The sequence below is a fragment of the Malurus melanocephalus genome, unplaced genomic scaffold (genome assembly GCF_030028575.1).
Source record: "Malurus melanocephalus ecotype Western Australia unplaced genomic scaffold, MMel_1.1 scaffold_32, whole genome shotgun sequence".
NCBI classification, from domain to species: domain Eukaryota; kingdom Metazoa; phylum Chordata; class Aves; order Passeriformes; family Maluridae; genus Malurus; species Malurus melanocephalus.
The window spans coordinates 2,668,453-2,690,920 of NW_026623264.1; the positions used below are offsets into that span (position 1 = coordinate 2,668,453).

At 41.1% G+C, this 22,468-nt stretch overlaps 1 protein-coding gene across 6 annotated transcripts in view; it reads right to left on the reverse strand.

The window, feature by feature from the left end:
- STAU2 (staufen double-stranded RNA binding protein 2) overlaps positions 1-22,468 on the reverse strand; it is a 170,721-nt gene that overhangs the window by 68,775 nt on the left and 79,478 nt on the right. For all 6 annotated transcript variants that reach the window (XM_057363938.1, XM_057363943.1, XM_057363941.1 and 3 more), the window contains exon 12: positions 15,216-15,523. In XM_057363938.1, the coding sequence (XP_057219921.1) occupies positions 15,216-15,523 (308 nt within the window). The remainder of the gene's footprint in view (positions 1-15,215; positions 15,524-22,468) is intronic.

The following is a 22,468-nucleotide window of genomic DNA, read 5'->3' on the forward strand; positions in this document are numbered from 1 at the left end:
TATGCTGTTTCCATATTGCTCACCTTTCCTTATGGAAACTCGCATGAGAATGATTCTGCTGGCTATTTTTTTGCAGAATGCTATGAACATTTTGACTTCCTTTAAGGTCAAAAATAGGATAATATGAACTAGATGGTCTGTAGTCCACAGAACAATTTCTGAAATAAATAGAAACTATAAAACCACTTATTGTAGATCTACTTTGGGTCACTGCCATCAACTGTGGTACTGCCTACCTTCTCTCAGAAGTTAGGTGATTAAGGAAACCCTATAAACCAGAACGCAATGAAGTCCAGGTGCTTCAATTTTTACATGAAGCTCTCTCTCAAGACCAATTCTTGCTATCATCTTGTTCTGTTTTATCTCTCCCTCTCTTTCACATTCCCAACATATTTTCTTTCCTTTGGCTAGTCATCTATAAATCAAGGTTTGGAGACCTATAAGTCCTTTCCTACATAACACAGCCATCTGATGTCAAGTTGATTTTCAGTAGCAGGACACCTGCAATTCCCTGAGAGCCAAGCAAAGACTCTCAGTTATCAGGTAGCCTGGAGTTGTGCAAATCAGAGATGTCCCTAAATTGTCAACAAAATCCTGCCTGACTTGCTGCCATTCTCAGAGAAAACTCTTCCCTTTAAATACACAACAGAAATAGTTCTCTTGAATAAATGGGTGGCTTTGTCAGAAATAACCTGATAAAAAGGTGTAAATTTTCTTCCAAGCACAATGACTGTAAATTCACACAGGTAAAAGGAGCTTTCCTGTTTCCTGACTTCYGTCCAGTGGCACACAGCTGTAAAGATGTTATTGAAGCACAAAAATCTGTACCAGTTTTGACTGGGATGGAGCTACTTTCCCTCACGGTAGCTTGTTTAGTGCTATGTTTTGTCTTTGTGACCGAAACAGTGTGGGTAATACACTGATGCTTTAGCTATTGCTGAGCAGTGCTCACACWGCATCAAGGGCTTTTCTGCCTCTCACACCACCACATCAGCAAGCAGGCTGGGGATGGGTAAAAAGTTGGGAGGGGACACCGCCAGGACAGCTGACCCAGCTGAGCAAAGGGATATCCCACACCATATGGCATCATGCTCAGCATATRAAGCTGGGGAAGAAGGATGGAGGGTGGGGGGTGTTTGGAGTRATGGTGTTTGATTTCACAAGTCACTGTCACGTGTGGTGGAGACCTGCTTTCTGGGGATCGCTGAACACCTGTCTGCCCAGGGGAAGTGATGAATTGATTGTTTTGCTTTACTTGCAAGTGTGGCTTTTGCTTTCCTTATTAAACAGTCTATATCTCAACCCTCGAGTTTTTGCACTTTTAGTCTTCTGGTTGTTCTCCCTCATCCCGCTGGARGGGAGTAAGAGAGCAGCTGCATGGAGCTGAGCTGCCAACCAGGGTAAAGCTGTAACAGTCCCTTCTGGCACCAGTGTGGGGTTTGAGGGGYTAGAGATAATAACTGATTTGATCAGAGTATGCTATACCAAATTTGTATCTGTTTAGCTATTAAACTCCTGTGCTTAGGCTCCTGTGCTTGCCATGGGGCTTGCTTGCCTGGATGTAGATGAGTTACTAGTGCTCGTTAGTGACTCTTTCTTGCTTCTGCTGTTTCCTGTTCTCTTTATCCTATTCTGCTCTGCCTGGGAACATACTGATAACAAGAACGGGTTGGCACATGGCCAGGGCACTGCTGCCATTTCTGTACTGGACAGTCTGGAACTCAAATTTATAGGACTGTGACTGTGGCTAAATTCATGGCCATGTATGTTCAAAAACATACATGGCCATGGAGAAGTCTGTAGTAGAGCAGGTACTGCCCTGAAGGAATAGTGACCTATGGATATTGTCATTCCAGAGTAGCTACATCCCTAAAGGATGGGGGTCTGTGGACAAGTCCACACTGYCCCACATGGACTGTGAGCCTCTGTATAACCCCAAGCTGGAGGAGGCACAAGGGGGGGAGTTCATTGCAAYGTAAAACACTCTGGTGTGGACCAAAAGCACGAGGGCTGAGGATTGTAATGGAATGTAATTTTCAAATTGTTGYAACCCAGGATTTGAGTTGCATGTTATGAGAACTATTATAGCAGGAACCCCTTGCTGATAGCCAGGCTAGGAGCAAAAGGAGGAGTTTGCTGCAAACCCCATAACCTGGCCCAAAGCAACCAGAGGTAGAGACTGTCACGGGAATACCTTTAAATTGTTGTAACCCAGGATCTGAGTTGYATCCTATGGAAATTAGTACAGCAGGAACCACCTGAACCAACAGAGGATAAGCCTCATGAGATGTGGAAGTGCAGCAGTGACCCAACCTGAGCTGTCCTTGGTGCCCAGCAACTGCACACATCACACCACCTCTCCTGTCCAAGTCATAACCACTGCAGATAAACACACGTGGACTAAATTGATTCAATGGACATTTTGTGGACTTTTATCGGGGTGATCCATAGACTAAGGGAATGATAWCCACATATATATCCCAGGATGGGAAAGAGTAGGTTAATAAGGGAGAATCTATCAGACCAGAGCACAATTTCAGTAGTGTAGAATAAAGCATGGAGATTACACTGGTCTTGGCTGGGATGGAGATAATTTTCTTCACAAAAGCAATTGTAGTGCTAAGTTTTGGATTTGTGACCTAAACACTGTTGATAACTGATATTTTAGCTACTGCTGAGCAGGGCTTGCACAGCATCAAGGCCTTTTCTGATTCTCACCCCACCCCATCAGTGAACAGTGTGGGGTGGCACAAGGAGGTGGGAGGGGATATGGCCAGGACAGCTGACCCCAGCTGAGCAAAGGGATATCCCACTTCCATGACATCCCMCTCGGTGATAAAAACTGGGGAGAGGAGGAGGGAGGACATTCAGCATGATAGCATCTGTGTTCCCAAGCCACTGACACACGTGATGGAGCCTTGCTTTCAGGAGATGCCTGAACAYCTGCCTGCCCACAGGAAGTGGTGAATGAATTCCTTGTTTTGCTTTGATTRCACACACAGCTTTTGTCTTCATCTCAGCTCCTGAATTTTATCACTCATGCCCTTCTGATTCTTTCCCTTTTCTCACCAGGGGGGAGAGAGTGAGCAGCTGCCCACCAGAGTTAACCCAAAACAAAAGCCTGAAGCAATCAGAACATCAAGCAATAGTTTGATAATTGGTGAAAGTGCAAACTTCCCATTAGAAAAAACCCCCACAGTTTTCAGAAGACACAGAAACTGAGATAACGAGGTCTTTGTCAGCCATTTCTAAAGGTGTTTATACTCCCCGTGGGTAAGAGACAAACATTGCTGTCAAGATTATTGTAGTGGCCATTGAGCACGGCACAGTACAAGCACACAGGAGACAATACCCTTCTGCCAAAGGCCAGGTTTCAATATTTTGGTGAAGACAGAGCATAGCATCATTCCACATAACCTTTTAAAAAAGCTGATCTGACCAATGAGCAGGAACAGTGCTAGTACACCTGACTAAGACCTCAGGCACCAGGATAAGAAACAAAAGCTTGATTCCACCACTTGTTTTACAGAAGGAGGTATTGATAATATATTGCAGCACAGTCACTCTCAAGCTACTTGTAGGCAGTTAGAGTAAGTAATCATTCTTTTTAAATAYAAATTCATTAATTCCCAGTACACTTTGAGTGTTAACACTAATTGATTACAGTTCCCTCTGGGCCYGACTGTACACTGCTGTTTTAGAGTAAACTCACTAACATTTGCAGTCTGCTCAATCTCTGGCAAAGAAGTCTCCAATGGCTCTGGAGGTATGGGGAGGGAAGGTGCTAGATGTACAGTTACATACATAGAATTATAGGGAGTCTTGACTCCAAATGAAGGTGAAGAAATCTTTTCTTTAACAGTCTTATTTCAAAAATATTCTCTAAAACTATTGTGCAAACATCTTTACTTTCTAATATCCCATTCTTTTCCTGATTTTTGAGATAGTATCTTCAAAGAACCATTTTCTAAAAATATTTTGCTGACATAGCTTTCAAATCTGTTTTATATTAATGATGTCAAGAAGCCTGATGCTGTAATTTCAAAAGCTTCCTTCAGTTATTATTTGGGTGTTCTAATTTGAACAAGCGATGAGTCTTCTGTATGCTCCAGGACCAGCCCATTTTCTAGGATTCCAGTCCCAAGCTGACAGCGGCCACAACCTGTGCCCACAACCAACACCATTCAAGGACAAAAGAATATCACCTGGATTTACATTCTTGTTTTTAGCATTTGCTGTACTTTCCCTCATTGACTTTACCAGGAGATTTGCTAAAACATACTTTTTGATTCATTCATCTGCAGGGAGCTTTGAAAATACATTCTCTCTGGTAACTAACACTATAACTACAACTATCTTCATTATAATAAGATTCAGTGCATAGAACCCTTCCCTCCAAAAAAAAAAAAAAAAAAAAAAAAAAAGCCCAAGTTTGCAAAACAGCATGCAGGGTGCCCTGACTTACAAGTGAGAGAGATCAGGTACCTAATCTGCACAGATGTTTATGAAAATCCCAAGAAGCAGCTACCTTTTTAGATGATTTCATGGCTTTAAATGAYTTCCTATTAGTATCCATGGGGCCTATGTCAACTTTGAAAATGGTATTTAGGTGCTTTTTAAAATCTGACCTTCTCAGAGAAATCATCAGTTATGTACAGATCAGTCCAAAATTACAGCCCTTTCCTTGAATCCACTGAGGGCTGAATTTCCCTGAAATTCTCCTCACATGCATACCTCAGTAGTGAGATCCAAGCACTCCTACACTGATTTTCCAATCCAACCTCGACAAAATGTTTTGTTTTGTTTTGCTTAAGGCCACTGTAGGGAAAGGTTTGAGGTCAGTGTCAGCCCTAATACAAGTGYAGAAATTTAATTTCAGTCTAGCCCTGCCAACAATTCAAACCCATGCACTGGAATATATGAGCCACAAGTAAACCTGGCTCAAGAGCATCCAGCAGGACCTCTCCTGTGCGTGCAGCCATTCAGAAATGTGTGCCATTGAGGAAAGGAGAAACATTTTAGAAATACCACGCAATAAAACATTTAAGTATATCAATGTCTTAAATGGAGCAGTTACCAGTAAACAAATGTGGAGGGGAAAASAAAACTGTGTAACCATTGCAATCGAAGAAGAACATCACACAGAAACTATATCCTGTGTGAGGTTTTGTTATGGAGCCACTATGGAGGAAAAGTTAAGACCTCCAAGCCCTGCCAATGTAGCAAGCCAAATATGCCTACAGCCAYGCATTGGGACTGACTGTGGGCACTCGATTATGGCTTTTTACATTTTTTTACGATCTTTGTTTCATGGAAACGCACAGCGGAATTTCTCACTGGACTACCTGCAACTTGTGTTTTGCTTCAGTGAAAACCAGAGTTATACATGTGTAAACTGCTTCTCTAAATGTTTCCATTTAAACAAATTCTCTGAATAACTTACTGCACTTAAATGGTCAGCAAAAACAACTGTAACTTTCCTAGTCTGGTTACAAAACAATGGCCAAAATACCRCATAGTCACTTAAGAATAACAATTTTATCGAAGCTGAATTTTCCTTTAAACCAGTTCCAGGCAAAGACTCCAAAACAATTAACTGGGTAAATAGTATKCATAAATACGAAGCAAGCACTAAAATGCTTTATTCAGAGTTTGTAAAGGCTTGCTTGAAGAATTCATGTTTAATTATCACTGGTAATTTGAAGCCTGAGCTTTGAAAGTATCCAAGTTAAACACCTGTTCTTCAGTGACACTGAGCTGCTGCTTATCAATTACAAATATCTTCAGAATAATAAACCGTAAGGAATAAAAATGCAGGTTTTTACTACTTCACTATACATTGGTCCCAATAACTTAATAGCAAGGGCTTACAATAGAACATGGCTGAGATAATATACAAACAGTTTAAAAGAATTTAAGTTAAATAAATGCGTTTTAAAGACGAGTCCCCTGCAGCTAAAGCAGTTCAAGAAAACCATTCAAATAAGCAAATAACATTGTTTACATTTAGAAATGAAACATCATATGAGTATTTATTGAGTTTTTTAAAAAATTCAAAAAATACATTGTAACAGAACAGAATGTATATCTTCTTCAATGAAAGACAAAACTACGGTTATCATCTGGACCAGAATACAAATACATGCTAACAATTTAAAAATCATTTTGGGTCATTCAGGAAACATGAAACAAGCTAGCTGTTTGGAAATGCAGTAGTCTTCTCCTTTAGTAAATATGCCTGAGAAAGTTAACCTGTAAAGAAATCGGCTTTTAAACTCTTAAACACAAAGAGCTTTCTAGGCTGCAATGGTGAAGAGACCTGTGATATGCACCTGACAGGCCACTGAGCCATTTCCCACAGAGATTCTGTTCACTGCTCCACCTCGGCTCAGCCACCCAGCAGTGGCAGAGTTTCACATCAATACCAGGCTTATTCAAGTGAGGTGTTAAAAAGCATGCCAAGATGATGTAAAACCCCATCAGTTACATACACAGCAGATAGATGTTGATAATCAAGATTCGGTACCAAATTCCTTGCTTTGTATTAGGGCCAAGTATAAAGTAGTAGTCTAGTTCATGGATGAAAAGGATTATATTTTTTGGCTCAAGGAAAGACCCTTTAAAAACAGTTTCTACAAAAGCATCTAGAATCAAAGCATGAAAAAAAAMCAGGACAAACACAACTAATCATTTTACAGTAACCGCATACTGTAGGCAAGTAGGAACCAAAACAGTAACATAAATTGTGCATCGGTTCTATGAAAATAAAGCGTTACTAGGAGACACAAGCAATCTGACAAGATGTGAAAGTGAGCAGTGAAAACTTCACGGATTGAATTTCTTTTCATCAGAATTCATCTGTTCCTACTGCAAGCAGGTAACAAACAGAACTCAGGAAAACTGAATTCCTATTAGCAGCTTAAATCTACTACAGTGAGGCTGAGACTATTACTGTTTCTTTCATTAAGAGACATTCAAATGAATGAAGCAAAAATGACATTTCAAAAATGAAGACCAAAAGGAAGCTGAATGTACATTTTAGACAGAAACAGTGTTGGGTCAAATCCACAACTGGTGATACCTGATGTAAACAAAAGTAATTTAACTATGCTGCTTATACCAACAGAACATCTGACACTATTTCTTGAATTCTAGCAGCCTCTTTTAAGTCACTTCCAACAACTGCATACTTTGWACATTACATGGGCTTTGATGAAAAAATTAATTATCAGGCATGCAAAAATTCTAACAGAAACCTCCCATTTCTAGAATTTAGTTACATGATCAAATTACATATGCTAAAGCATATGGAACCAACTCTTTAAATGAAGCAAATTTACAATTCTGAAAAGGGAAAAAACTCCAGACAAAACAAGAACTCAAACCAAAAACCTATGACAGGGAAAAGTATATTTCTACACAGCTGGTCCTATCCTCTGATGGTTTAACACTGTGAAATGAGGCACTATCCATATACACATGCAATTTTGCATGTAGTGGGATAGGGAGTTCCTGTCTTCTGCACCACCAGAATTACTGGATGTATTATAGAGGCTGMCACTGTAGTACAAAATGTAGGGTATTTGGCATTGCTGGATACAGGTTATCAGTGTTCAAGGACTCATGAGCTGAACCAGCACAGTTCATCTTACATTCCCTAGTATTGACTGTGTTGGCAAAAACATTCTGCCTTGCACTGAAACCAGCTTGGCTTCTAGGCTGTACCTTCTGAAAAAACACAGTTCTCAGGTACACTGGAAACTGGAATTCCTTTCCATTCAGGAAAGAGTTAACTTTTGCAGTAGCCAGGAGGAGGCATGGCTAGAACSCACATATTATTCTGTAACACCTCACATCACTGCTGAAAGCATGGGGAAGGGAGTCCCTTCTGGTCAAGTAGTGTGGTGGAGGGAATGGTTGGTGTGGGGCTGTCTATTGGTGGGGGGTCTCTGCATGAATCATTTGTTTCTTGTGCTCTCTGTCATTAGTATTGTTCATTTTCTTATCTCACTGCTGTTTCCAGTAAGTTGTTCTTATCTCAACCTGTGATCTTTGCCTTTTGTACCTCCAATATTCCTCTCCATCCCATYGCAGCGGTGGGAGGAGGGGGAGGGAGGAGCAAGTGTGTGGCATGTGGTTTGGAGTCTCAGTGGGAGCACTAAATTGGGGATTGCCGTTCCTACACCACAACAGCTTTATTTGTCACCCAGTGTGCTGCACGAAGGGCTGAGATAACATCAGATCTGCCCACAGCAGCTTGGAAACAAATTTGATCTAAGCACTTGCTGCATTTAATCCAGAGCCACTGGTCACAATGATTCTTGGCCTGTTCATCTGGTTGTGGCACCTAACCCTATCCATATTCCCACACGTGGTCCTTGTGATGTTCTTTTTCAGAACAGGGAGAGGGAYTGGGATWGCTTTGTTGCTGTACTGTGGGCTATCAGTTTATGACTGGTAATCAAGGGCAATGAGGGTCATTATGGATGTGTATTCAGTGCTGCTCTCCTACCTGTACTTTGGGCACTATCTTTAGGAGTCTATTAATCTTTTCACTCCCTCCCTCAGCTSTTAAGAATTTTGGATTTCTCTTGGATGTTAAGGAAAGCATGTTCTTGTTGCTAAGCCTCACTGGACTCCTCAGTCCACACCATGTTTAGTCAATGAAGAGAGTTCTASGAGTTCATTCGGAGATCTGCCCCAAGCGTGGATAGTCATCAGTGGCATGAAATGTGGCAGAAAATAGACCAGTTTTTGGGGCAATTCTCTCCAATGGTTTGGAAGTTCATCCCTGAGCAACTACAGGACCCTGCTAAAGTGACAGAATATTTGCAAGGGGAATGCTGTGGCAACTGCACAGAAGGGCAACTTACAGCGACTGCTGGGCCCTGGCTACTCTTTACTGGACACAGCTCAATACCAGACAGCACCCTCAGGGGAAAGAGGAGGAAAACAGAACTACAGCCACTGTGGCCTGATATGCATCTGAACCAAGAGGAACAACCTGTGCCAGTAGTAGTTGCTCCTATACATAAATCCAAGACCAAATCAGCTCATTTAGTGAGAGCTGAAGAGGAAATTGGGCCCTCAAAACATAAGGAAATGGCAGGGCCAGAGATAATCACCCAATCCCTATTCTCAAGCGTATTGGGTTGGCATGGCCTGGTTTTTGGTAGTGGCAGAGGGGCTACAAGGGGGGCTCCTGTGAAAAGCTGCCARAAGCTTCCTCCACACCCAGCAGAGCCAATCCCTGGYAGCTCCAAAGAAGGAGGTGCTGCAGGTCAACACTGGGCTAATTAGAAATGATGGTAACACCTCTGAGATAATGTATTTAGGAAGAAAGATAAACAAAAAGTTGTTGCACAGTTGAAATTGCAGCTGGAGAAGCATAAAGTGAGAACATGTGAGGAGAACAACTTTGCAGACACCAAGGTCAGTGAAAGAGGGGCAGGAGGTGCTCCAGGCACAGGAGCTGAGATTCCTCTGCAGCCCATGGTGCAGCCCATGGTGAGGCAGCTGTGCCCCTGCAGCCCATGAAGGTCCATGGGGATGCAGAGATCCACCTGCACCCCATGGAGGAGACCCACACTGGAGCTGTGGATGCCTGAGAGGAGGCTGAGCCTRTGGGAGACCCATGGAGAGATGGGCCCTGCTCCTGTACTGGAGCAGCCTGTCCTCAGAGGACTGAACCCCACGGAAGAGTGACCCACACTGCAGCAGTCTGGGRAGGACTGTTACTTGTGGGATGGACTCACGTTGGAGAAGCTCATGGAGAACTGTCTCCTGTGGGAGGGACCCCATGGTGCAGCAGGGGAACAACCCCTCTCCCYGGGCAGCAGGAGAAACCACAAGTGATGAACTGACAAAAACCCCCATTCCCTATCTCCCTGTGCTGTCGSTGGGAAGGAGGGAGGGGCGAGGGGAAGGTGTTTTTAAGGGTCTTATTTTATTTCTCATTATCCTGCTCAGATTTTGTTAGTACTTAATTACATCTCTAATTTGATGAGCGATTTCTCCTGGTCCTTACCTCAATCCATGAACACTTTGTTGTATTTTCTCTCCCCCGTCCAGTTGCAGAGGAGAGTGASAGAGTGGCTTTGGTGGGTGCCTGGCATCTYGCCACTACACCAGGTGAGGAGAGCCCCATGTCACCAGGCTGCTGCTATGCTGGGACATCACATCCCACAATATGAAACTAGATGGTAGCAAAGCCAAGCAACTGGGATCCCTGTCTCAGGATGCAGATATTGACAAGGGATTGGGAAGAGAACAGAAACTCTCAGCCTCTGGAAGCGACTCCTGTCAAGCAAAGGGAAGGGTATTCTCTCAAGGATGATCTAATAGTGCACTCAAGCAAGTGGAATGCCATGGAGAATGGTAGCAAGTACAAGAGAAAATTAGCTGTTCTGGAGGTAATCTCTAGGGATTCTAATAAAGAGCAGTCCCCTGCAGATCCAGATGAGGTCCAGTGCACACAGTCCACTGGTGGATGTTTATGCAGAGCGTGCCATTGTCACACGCCAACTGTCTGGTGCTGGTGTCAATGAAGAAAGAAAACAAACACTGCTTCAGGTRAMTACCTGACTCTGGCAATATGAAGATCATGTTKCTTCTGCCCTATCAACCTGCACTTCAGCTGTGAAAAAACTGCCCAAGACTGGAGTCAGATTTAAAAGATTCGAGCAAACTGGAGAGGAAATTTCCCATGGGCTGCCAGTACRAACCAGAGTTCTTGCTATGGGGAGCAAGCGCCCCCGTGCTTGAGAGACAGGGTACACATCATGAGATAACCTGTGATTTTACCTGCATGACTGGGGAGAGGACATGAGAAGGTGGAATGGAAAACCCACCTCTGCCCTAGCAGCACAGGGTACGTCAGCTGAGAGGAAGAATCATYCCATTTATTCTTCAAGGATAAATGCTACTCCAGTTTCCAGTGGCCAARTCCTCAGACAGAATATGAGGGCTGATATTACTTCCGATACTCTTGAAGGACCTTCAGCTCACATTTACAAGTGAGCAACAAATACCATGACCAGAACTGGAGGGGTCCTGCCTCCAGTGAGGTGGAGGAAAGGGACAAGCAGATCTATTGGACTRTGTGGATCTGATGGCTTGGCACATCAGACCCACAGGAGTAYAAGGCTTTAGTTGACACCAGCACACAATGYACCCTGATGCCATCAAGATACRTAGGGACAGAATCCACCTCTRTTTCTGGAGTGACAGSGGGATCACAACAGCTGACTACTGGAAGCTGTACTGAATCTGACTGGGTGTTGTGGTAGACTGGAGGAGGTTGCTTGCTGAAAATGTTTTGGGCATGTGTGTGGGGAAAGAGGCAGGTCAGSCCTTGCSCTGGTGAGGCAATACSCTGTTCCACACACTCCACCCCCCAGAGCCTGTATCCTACCCCCATAGGGGCTGCCAATCACTGCTGCACTGGAGACAATGCTCCACATCCCATCTCTGAAGCTGCTAACCCAGGTCCTGAGTGGCTGCCAGMCCAGAAGTGTCACCTGGAGGAAAGGCCCAGGAAAACCAAAGGGTACTTAGCCAGGACACAAGGCAAGCACACATCTTGACCCTGTCTTCCCTTGGATTTTATATCAGTTGGAAGATTGCTGGAACCCAGCAGTGCTAGTGATATTCACACTTTTCTGTATCTTTTCTCTCTTTTTCTCTTTCTTCTTCTTCTAATGCCTTTTTTTTCAAAGTTTGAGTAATTAAAACTTGGATTGGTTGGAGTTTCCTAAGTTGAACGTGCTTAGAGTTTGCTAAATTAAGGCTTTGCAAAATGTTTYATGTTAATTGAATGTTGCTCTAAACTTTTGCCAAAGTTCTCTGATTTTCTCAAGTTTGCCAGTAAAGTTTTTGTTGTTTTGATCCCTTGAGAATATCTTGTTGGTATTTCTCCCTTGTATTTAACTCAAAGTACATAAGAAACCTGTACGCCCTTTTAAGACTCATTGAGTGAGYTCTGGGGTCTTACAGGAAAAAYGGCAAACCCACTCCATTGTGACTGGCCCAGAGGCCTTGTGCATCCTTGGCACAGACTGCCTCGGGAGTGGGTATTTTTCAAGGATCCAAAAGGACACCCAGTACATCTGGAACCAACTGCCCCAGGATGGAAGAACAGTTCCACCATTTGCCATCGAATGATCCAGACTGCACTGGAAAAGAATGATGCTTTAGAACACTTGCAGTATATTCATGACACCATTGTGTGGGGCAACACAACAGAGGAAGTTTTTGAGAAAGGGGAGAAGATAATCCAAATCCTCCTGAAAGCYGGTTATGCCATAGAGCAAAATAAGGTCAAGGAAACTCAGGCTTTAAGAGTAAAATGGAAAGATGGACATCATTAGATTCCAAAGGATGTGGTCAACAAAAGAGCATCTATGTCCCCACCAATCARCAAGAAGGAAACACAGGCTTTCCTAGGAGCTGTGAGCTCTTGGATAAAGCATATTCCAGAGTCCAGTCAGATTATAAGCCCTCTCTATCTTGTGATGCAGAAGATGAATTATTTTAAGTGGGGTCCTGAACAACAAGGTTCTGAAAAAATTAAAGATTGTTAATGCAGTAGCCCTTGGGTCAGTCAGGACAGGACAAGATGTGAAAAATGTGCTCTACACTGCAGCTGGGGAGAATGGTCTTTCATGAAGTCTCTGCCAAAAAGTACCAGGGGATACTCGCAGATGACTCCCGGAGTTCTGGTGCTGGGAATACAAAGGATCCAAGGCCTCCTACACAGCAACTGAAAAAGGGATACTGGCATCTTATGAAGGGTTCAAGCTGCTTCAGAAGTGATTGGCACTGAAGCACAGCTTCTTCTTGCGCCCTGACTGCCAGTGCTGGGCAGGTTCCTCCAAAGGGAAAGTCTCTTCTACACATCATGCCAYGGATGCTACACAGAGTAAGCGGACTGCAGTGATCACAAAACCCCAATAGCCCAGGGATCCTGGAAGTCATCATAAGCTGGCCTGAAGGTGAAAATTTTGTATTATCATCAGAAGAAGAGGAAGAAAAGGTTACATGTGCTGAGGACGCCTCTCGTATAATCAGGTACCACAAATGAAAAGAGATACACTCCCTTCATTGACAGATCCTGCCATGTTGTAGGGATACATTGAGAATAGAAAACTGCCATATGGAGTCATATATGGCTAGTCACATATAGCTAGTCACATATGGCTAGTCCCTAGAAGCTGAGGGAAAAGGTGCAACAAGTTAGGTTGCAGAGCTGAAAGCTGTCTAGCTGGATTTTGATATCACTGAGCAAAAGAAATGCCCAGTGCTCTGTCTCTGCACCAACTCATGGATGGTGGAAAATGCTCTGTGGGGGCRGCTGCATCAATGAAGAAAGGCCAGTTGGCAGCACACAGGTAAACCCATTAGGGCTGCTGAATTGTAGCAAGACATCACTGCTCGGATAGAGAAGCTGATTATAAAAGTATGTCATGTAGATGCCCAAGCATCAGGCCACTGATAAACATCACAACCATGGACAGGCAGATTGGGCTGCCAGGATTCCAGTGTCTCAGGTAGATCTGTACTGGCAACACAAGGGTAAATTATTTCTGCTTCATGATGCCCATGATGYCTCAAGAGACGCAACACATAGATGGGCTCRTGATTGAGGGGTGGRCTTTAGCAGGGACACTATCTCCCAGGTGATTCCATAACTGTGAAACACRTGCTGCAATCAGGAAGGCCCCTGTGGTATGGGGATCAAAATATGGGAAGGCCTGGCAGATCGATTGCACCACTCACACAAATCCGCCAAGGCAAGCACTACGTGCCTACAGTTGTAGAAGCAACCACTGCAAGACCCCGTGGTGCATATGAGAAATGTGTTAGGAAAGAAACTTGTATTAGTCCTGCCTCAAGAAAAGGCAAATCCATCAGTGGAACTGTTTTTGCTCCAAGACCTGGGTGGGTAGCACAGAGGGACAGGGAAATGCCATGTATACCTTCACGGGTTTAGAGTTTTGGGTGAGAACAGTCTGCAGTGTTGAATTGYGTACTACTGTKTGCTGAATGACACTGCCACTGTATGTCATAACTATGATGGACAATGAGTATGGACTGCTCCAGRTGCACCAGTAATGAGCTCCTGATGCAGCCTGCAACCAGCTGACAGCACACCAGCCCTCCTGYCCTGGAAGTCATCYAGGACAGAYTGAACCACAGTCATGGATTAAATGAACTCAACAGACATCTTGGAGGAACAGCCATTGACTATGGAAATGATACCTGTGTTTGTATATACATATATATAGTCAGAAAGTGTAGAATTCAGGTATGTTAGAGATGGTATAGAATAAGGGGTGAATAAARTCCTGGTTCCTGCCAGGACAGGGTTAATTTTTGCAATAGCCAGGAGAGGCCATGAATAGGACCTGGACATTATTCTATACCACCTAATGTGATTACCGAGTTTTGGGGGACAGAGTCACTTCCAGTCAAGTAAGCATGGCAAAGGGAGCGGTCAGGTAGTGGCTGTTCTCAGGGGGTTTCTGTGGGAATTTTTGTTTCTTCTACCCTCTGTCATTAGCATTGTTGCTGATACYGTTCATTTTCYTATCTCATTGCTGTTTCYAGCAAATTGTTCTTATCACAACCCATGACATTTACCTTTTATGCCTCCAATTCTCCTTCCCAGCCCACCASAAGGAGAGGAGGGAGAGGAAAGGAGAGAGAGAGTGAGTGAGTGGCACATGTTTTGGAGACTGTCAGTGTGAGTACTAAATTGTGGAGTACCATTCCTGAAGTACAACATCAGGTTACACCTAAGAGGTGCAGGATGGGAAGCAAAAAATTTCCTTTAATGACCTGGCCTAGAAGACAAATGCAAAGGTAAGGTGGTGCATTGGTACCTTCTGGATCAGAGTTGAAGGGAGAAGCCAAGAGGTGAAGACTCTCAAAGAAGTGCAAGTAAAAAGCATAATTTAAGCCTGCAATTATTTAAGAAGAGAGAAAGGAGAGAAAGATGGGCTGCAGTAAGATGAATGTAAGGAAGGAACAAAAAATAGAAGGAGGGGCACATATATTGTTGGAAAGTTGATCTCCTGGACCCAGAAACTGCCTCAGACACCAGCTAATTTTACAAGATAAGTTACATGCATGCCCACATTCAAGAGGGCAAGAGTGAAACCTTGATGGCAACGCTAYGATTCTGGCTGAAGAGCTTCATTTTCCCCCTCCCATACCTGAAAGCCTTGAATCCTTGCCAAATATTCCAGCTGTTTTGAAGGCTGCACTGTAGAACAGGGGGAAGCAGGAGATATTCCTTTTAGACCTATGGCTTCAGCAGTGGGGGACGTTCCATTCATGAGAAGTTCCCTGGCAATCGTAGCCGTGCTATTTGTTGTAGGAGATATGCTGAAGAAAGAGCTAGAAGTCTGGCTCATTTCTTTGGACGACAAATAGCTTACAGTGGTACCAGGGGCTGATTTGTTGCGGCTTGCTTCCATCTCTTGATATACATCAGGAGAGAGATGGAGTATTCCCTTTGGTGCTGAAAACAAAACCAAAGATCACTCTCATTACTTTAGAATGGGTTTGACATGTAGACAATTTTCATTAACATATTTTACAGTGAAAAACAAAGTAAGAATTTAGAAGCAGTATAATTTTTTTTTACAGTAACCGTAAATGAAGTCACACAATTTATTTAGAAACAAAGCAGATCTCAAGTGCCCTTTCCTCTTCTTCCTCTTCCCCAATTCTTTTTTAAATGGTACAAATCTTCACTTTAAAACTGTGGCTAACATAGAATACACAACACAAACAAATAACGTTTGGAGACCTACACACCATAAGGAACAGATGTTACTTCARAATAGTAGCACAATCATTATTTCCGTACGTCCTTCTACCTCCTATCTGATACAATAATTTAGGCTGTTTTTTCACAAATAATTGAAACTAGTCTATATCAGCACTGTTGCCATCAGAAGTAGTTTAGTTTTTTCTCCCACCTACAGTTGGTGTTTGTGCTCTCCAGCACCAGCACATGTAGGACCATGTAGGGATGTCCATTAAAATGAGCTTTTGGAGGCAAAGGAAGGGCAGTGTGGTTTCTTGCAGTAGCAGCACTGCCTCAAGTACTGGCTTAAAGTGTTTGCTGAAGCACAAGGGCAGCCTGTGGTTAAAAAAACCTTAAATTGCCCTGCAGCCACAGTTACAGTGCTAATTACTCTGATGTGACTGCCTGCTCTGCAGTGAAGAGGAATTTATTTATTTATTTAGCTACATACCCTGTAGTGTTCATCTTACAGTTTGCAAATAGCTACTTGCCTTCGAGAATGTTTATACTGAAAGAAAAAGCATATAGGTGTCCTACTTAATATCAACAGGAGTTAAAGGCAAACATTAAAAAGAGCTAAATTTATTTAGGTGAATTACTTTAAAATATGTTCAGTGACATGTAAATTAGGGATAATGTGTTCACATTTAAACATCTAAAAAAAATTTTTAGAAAATATCTCAACCCTAAATCTGCTTGGAAATAGAAGTACAAACTTGATCAGTTTTGCTGATAATCCTGTGCATGGAAATGTGTAGAATTAAGTCTGAAGTTTGCTAGTTTTCTTATATGATTAAGCATTTTTTGGAAACACAAGTAATCAGTTGGCAGACACAAGAGGAAAACCTTTTTCTTATTATTAATACATCAGAAAATGAGCTTGAAATGTGTAATTTCATATTAAGAACGTACTTTAATCTTCWAGCATATAACATGAGTGAACCTGAGCCATATGGCATTTCATTCTAGGGATAATAAACCTGTTTGTTAACTGATTTAGTAACCCCAAGAGAAATCAAAGGGTTCAATGCTTAATTCATTTGCAGAACATATTAAATTAATCTCAGAATGTAGAATAAATTCAAAGTAGAGGAGGAAATTAATTTCCAGTACCTAGGAAGGATTCCTCTAATCCTAAAAGTGCAAGTAGTACTTTTAAAATGTCTACCACAAAGAAAAGACTCAAAAAATATTACCTGTAATTAATATCCTCATTTTCAACTACATGGTGAAAATGGAACTTCCTCACTGCTGACTCAGCAAACTGCTTACAGGTGAATCTTTTAATTGATTTACTCATACATTTGGCTTTTTAATTCACATTGCTTTCAGAAATCTGGAACTTCTGCTTCTATCATTCACAAAGACATATCTGTTATTCACCCAACTGCTCTCCCCACCAACCTCTGTAGGGCTGGGGAGTCTGGTTGGATCCTGACCATTAAGGGTGCTTTTACCAAGTTTAGAACTGGCTCCAAAGCCAGGAGACCAAACTCCAGAGCTAAGCACAAATTCAAGACAATGCTGCTGGGAAAGATGGAGGATAGGATCCCTAAAATTTCTTTTTCTCCATCWGGGACAATTTCAAATATAATCTAATAGAGAAAAAAACTACATAACAACTAATACACAGAATTATTTTATGGCACATAGTSTCTATATGAGAACACAGACTTTTTGCACTTCTTCTGAGGCTGTAACCTCCAARGCCTACCCTCTGCTTGTATTTTTAAAGTCTAATACAAGATACACGATTAACGAAAACTGAAAAGAAAAAAAAAGTTAATACAGATCTTGATAGCTGGCATTAGATTACAAAACCAAACAGCAACAAAATACTGAGAGGCAGGTGTTCACCATCTCCTAAGAACTGCACACTGTAAATCTGATTTCCCACAAATATTTCAGAAACAGAAATGAAAACTGAACAAAAGATAAAACAGTCTACTTGTTTAGAAATAACATGATATTAGCCCCCCAATCACTTTTAGAAAAACATAGTACAATGTTAATTTACAAAAAAGTTTAAAGAAGTTTAAAATCAAGTCCAGTGCTGCAGATGTCTATTCCATTGATGTAATATTACTCAAAACAAACATTTTACATGCTTTCTCAGCCATTTCACTGTTTTTACATGATCCACCCAAATATCTAACTGCTGTCTGGAACAATGGTTTGGAATACTTCCAGATTACAAAGCTTTCTAAATGTTAAAATAACTAATATGCAGCATATGATGAATAGAAAGATATTGAGCAGAGTATAGCAAATGCTCTTAAAGTACTGACTTTAATGGTGATGTTAAATTAATAACAGTACTTTTACACTTAGCAACACCTTACTGTTAAAGACTTCAAAGTGCTTTATAAGCAATAATTAATTTAAATCATACGTTGGCTCTGAGAGGCAGATATTATATTACCATCATTGATTATCTCTGGAAACAAAGTAATGTAATATTCTAGACATTACATTAATATAGTTGCAAGATATTAACTTTTTATATTCAGGGCCTATGTTTCATGAAGCTTCTTACAAACTTGCTTTAAAAAGCCAATAAAAACTTGGTCTCTTTGAAAACTTCTATAAAACACTTATTAATTGTAATTCTTTATGTATTTTTAAGTTATTACTGAGGATATTTTATATATAATTCCTCACTGTTACCTGCTTACTGCAACTCTGCTGTATTATAAGAAAGTGTATAAATATATTTAGTTACAGTAGCAAGGTTACCAAATTACAAGGGATACAAAAATAACAGAGGATTAAGTACAAGAACAAAAGAACCCTTCACAAATTATCTTAAACAGTCTTCTAACAATCAGTTGATTAAAAAGCATGGGAGAAAGAAATACTATCCTCTAACACYTTTATGCATTGTGGGAGAACATCTCCAGGTAAATATTCTCATTCTTGTTAGTGTTCAACTAGGAAAAAAAACTTGGACTTTTGTGTCCACTAAATATTTATCCCATACTAACTTTACCATACTCCACAAGAAGAACCGTAATTRTTAGGAGCCACAGGATCTATAACAGACCAACAACACTGCAACACTCCAACTTCTGCTGGACATTAACTTAAAGGTACATTTATGAAACATGTTAAAATGACTTCTATTTGTATTATTTAAACCTGTGGGCAAATGTCCTACAAAAATATGCAGGCTAGCTATCAATGTAATCACTAACATTTAAAAAACATGTCTTATTCATCATTGGCAGTAATTGTTAACAGTCTCTCACAATCTTCTGAAGTACATGAAAACACRCCAAAGACCTCTCTTACCTAAGAATAAATGTCTTCATCTTCCATTGTCTACTTTTGCTGTCATGTACTAGATAACTGTAAAACATCTTAGACTCCCAAGACAAATGTATGAATAAGATATAAAATGGCCCAACTATCCCTCACACACCTTCCCCTGGAAACGTAAAAAAGRTGCTTTAATTGCACCTTTTTTGGCAGCAGCCATAATGGAGGCACAGTCTCTGTAAGTTCTGTTTGAGCAATGTTATTTTTATCCCAAACCCTTTCTCTACAGTGTCCCCTTGGCTAGGGACCCTTCTASAAAAGGGTTCTCCACTGTCTGGATTTTGTGGCAAACAAAATTCACCTTTAGAGGAACTGTCTGAATAGGCAATGGGGAGAAGAACAACTGWCATTACTGAACAGGCCTCAATGTATTAATACCCTGCAAAAATGGAATTTGCTGATACAGGAACAATGACACGTGACCCCACAGCAGTGGGCTACTAAATGAAGAGAAATTCAGAACAATGACAGCATTGCCTGCACACTCACAGGTATTAGAGTCTACACAGGTACCGCTGGTGTCCTATTTCCAATTTTCTGTTTCTGTCAGGAAGATCAGAAAATATGAAAAGTTGAGATTTGATTTTTATCACTGACCTTCACAAGATGGCCTACAGAATCAGGCTTGTGTTGTCAATCTGCACATACATATATATATGTCAGTGCTACTTTTCTCTTCTGTRCTTGATCAGCACTGTAGGGATACTCTGTCTTCACTCAATGACTTCTCTGATTCAGGGTCACTGGCTGACTTTTCATATTTCTACTTGGTCTAAACCACAACTTTATTCTTTCTCAGAGAGTACAGTTTTCTCCCTGAGTTCTTGCTTTTCCTACAGAAAAGCTGTACTTGTTCATGTGCCAGAAGCTGTGCCAGCTGGAATATGAGTTCCCCTGGCACGGCTGAAGAGCACATGCTCTTCCCTGCACTACAACCAGTGATACAGGATGTGGCACGCAGGAGTGTTTTCATGTCTTGTGCAATGATGCAGAGTAAACCACGGTATAATTCTGTATATGACATGCTCATAAATCAAGTTTAGCACCCTGGTATTTGAAATAACTCATCACTAGATGAGAAAAACCACTATCCATAAAGAAATAGTCAGTTATTTTAGAACTGAAAGAAGTATTTGATAATCATCAAAAAGCTTTCTTTCAGATTATGCTATCTGTATTCACATTGAATAAAGCCTTCTTATAATGTGGTACATTAAATGCAGGGGAAAGTCTTGTAGTAAGGCAATAAGAAGAAATAGTTAGAACTGTATCTAATCCTGACTTCACAATTTTGTATGTCAAAATGGACAAGAACTTCAGAGGCATGGGGGATATTAAAATGCTATAATTACTCCATAGAACTGGCAGGTTCTCAGCATGCCCTAAAATATGGCCCATTATTACAAATCTACTGACCYAAAAAAGAAAGAATTTACAAAACCAAAGAACTACTTCAATAAAAAGACTGAAAAATGTAAATATTATAATAGAAAGAAATTATCATTTTATACCCCACTCACTGTACAAGACTATTTATATACTAGAATATTTTCAAATTTTATTACTTCGGTAGGAATTCAGAAAAGGTCAGTCTAGCAATTGGATAGGCAAATAGTATGGCCATTACGTTCTTAGCAATTGTCTACACACAATCTTGGCTTGAAATAYCAAGCTGCAATCATTACCTACTTAACACAGCTATCTGTGGTATTTCTAAGTCACTATCTACTGCAATATTCAGACAAGAAAAAATGTTTTGTCATTACACAATGTCTTTCAATCAARAGATCTCGTCTACATGACCTTCAACAAACTGATGTTATATAAAGCCACTCATTAAAATATTGGTTTGTTTAGCTGTAAAATAACCATGACACTGAAGTAAATACTATTTAGTTCTTCATAGAAACAGGTCTTGATATCTCTAATTTCACAAGAATATTTTATCTTTCTATTGTATAGCCAAAACAGAAACTGCAGTATTGCAGGACTTAAATTGTACACATTTCTGGAACATTTGGCCTTTAACTCATATGAGGAAAATCCTCTGAATTCTCCCCCACCTTTACTCCTGCTTGAAAATGCAAGATTTTTGTTAAAATGAGGCATAGTGTTTGCAGTGGGGAATTTCTACAGGATATTCTATGGAATATCCCAATAGATGGATGAAACATCTACACCATGAGTTTTACATGAAAATTTCTCCATCATAATTTTCCAGCAATATGTCCATGTATCACATAACCAAAGACTAAGACTGAGCAGGTTCAGAAAGGAACCAATCAAAAGAGAGAAGGAAGGTCAGTATTCTTATCAGTAAAGAGCATCAGCAGATTTGGAGCAGGAGCAAATCAAGCTCATGAGCTGGCAGATCAACATGCTTGTAAAATCTACAACAAAGTGATGTTTGTGGGAGTAAAGCAATTTAGGAGAGTGCCTAAGTGCAACTGGAGGCAACCTGTGCAGGCAACACTGTTCATTAACAGATTAAGAGGGGAATGARAATGGTGATGATGAAAACAAAGGCCTGACCCACACGGAGAAGAGATGAAAGAAGCAGCAAATCTATCCGACAAGGACAGAGAGGTTGCTGAAGCTGAGAAGGCCAAGGGGGCCATCAACMAGCACAGCACACGTAGGAGTGAAGAGGAAATCAGAGGAGGAAAAAGCGGTGGGTGAGTGGAAGTCTTAGGGATTAAGGTGTTTGATGTAAAGGAAAGGGCATAGAGGAAAGAGTGGAGAATGAAGTTTTAGTTCTGACAGCAAAAAAGTCTCAGTTTGGGAGACTCAATTTTTCAATTATTCAAYTTTTTATTATTCTAGACTAAGGGTGGATTCCAGGTTGGAGGGAAGGGAGTAGGAAAAGGAGCGAAGACTCCAGAAAAATGAAAGTATTTAGCATAACGCTGTACTGAGRTGAATTATGTGATAGAGCTCAATTTTCTCACCTGAAGACAGGAAACCAAATGCAGATACTTTTGCATAATAATTACATAATTAAATTTGAATTTGAGAGTTAGCATCGAAAAAGAGTTCTGCATTTCTACTTCACACACAGTTTTCTCAAAGAATAGACCAGCAACCTTGAATAAATTTGATTCATATCGACATTTTAGGAGATGGGGAAAAACAAAAGGATATATTATCTGAAATTAACCCTGCCCACAGAGCTGGCTSTCTCCTGTCATGGTGGCAGATCTTCTTTATACATTTTATACATCAGAAGCTCATTGGCTAAGTAGTCTTCCAGACAGGTGACTTGAGTTGCTTCTCAGCCTGAAAGCRCCCAAACCACAGACCTCACAGCCCAAGCCTATATTTTTCACATATGCACAA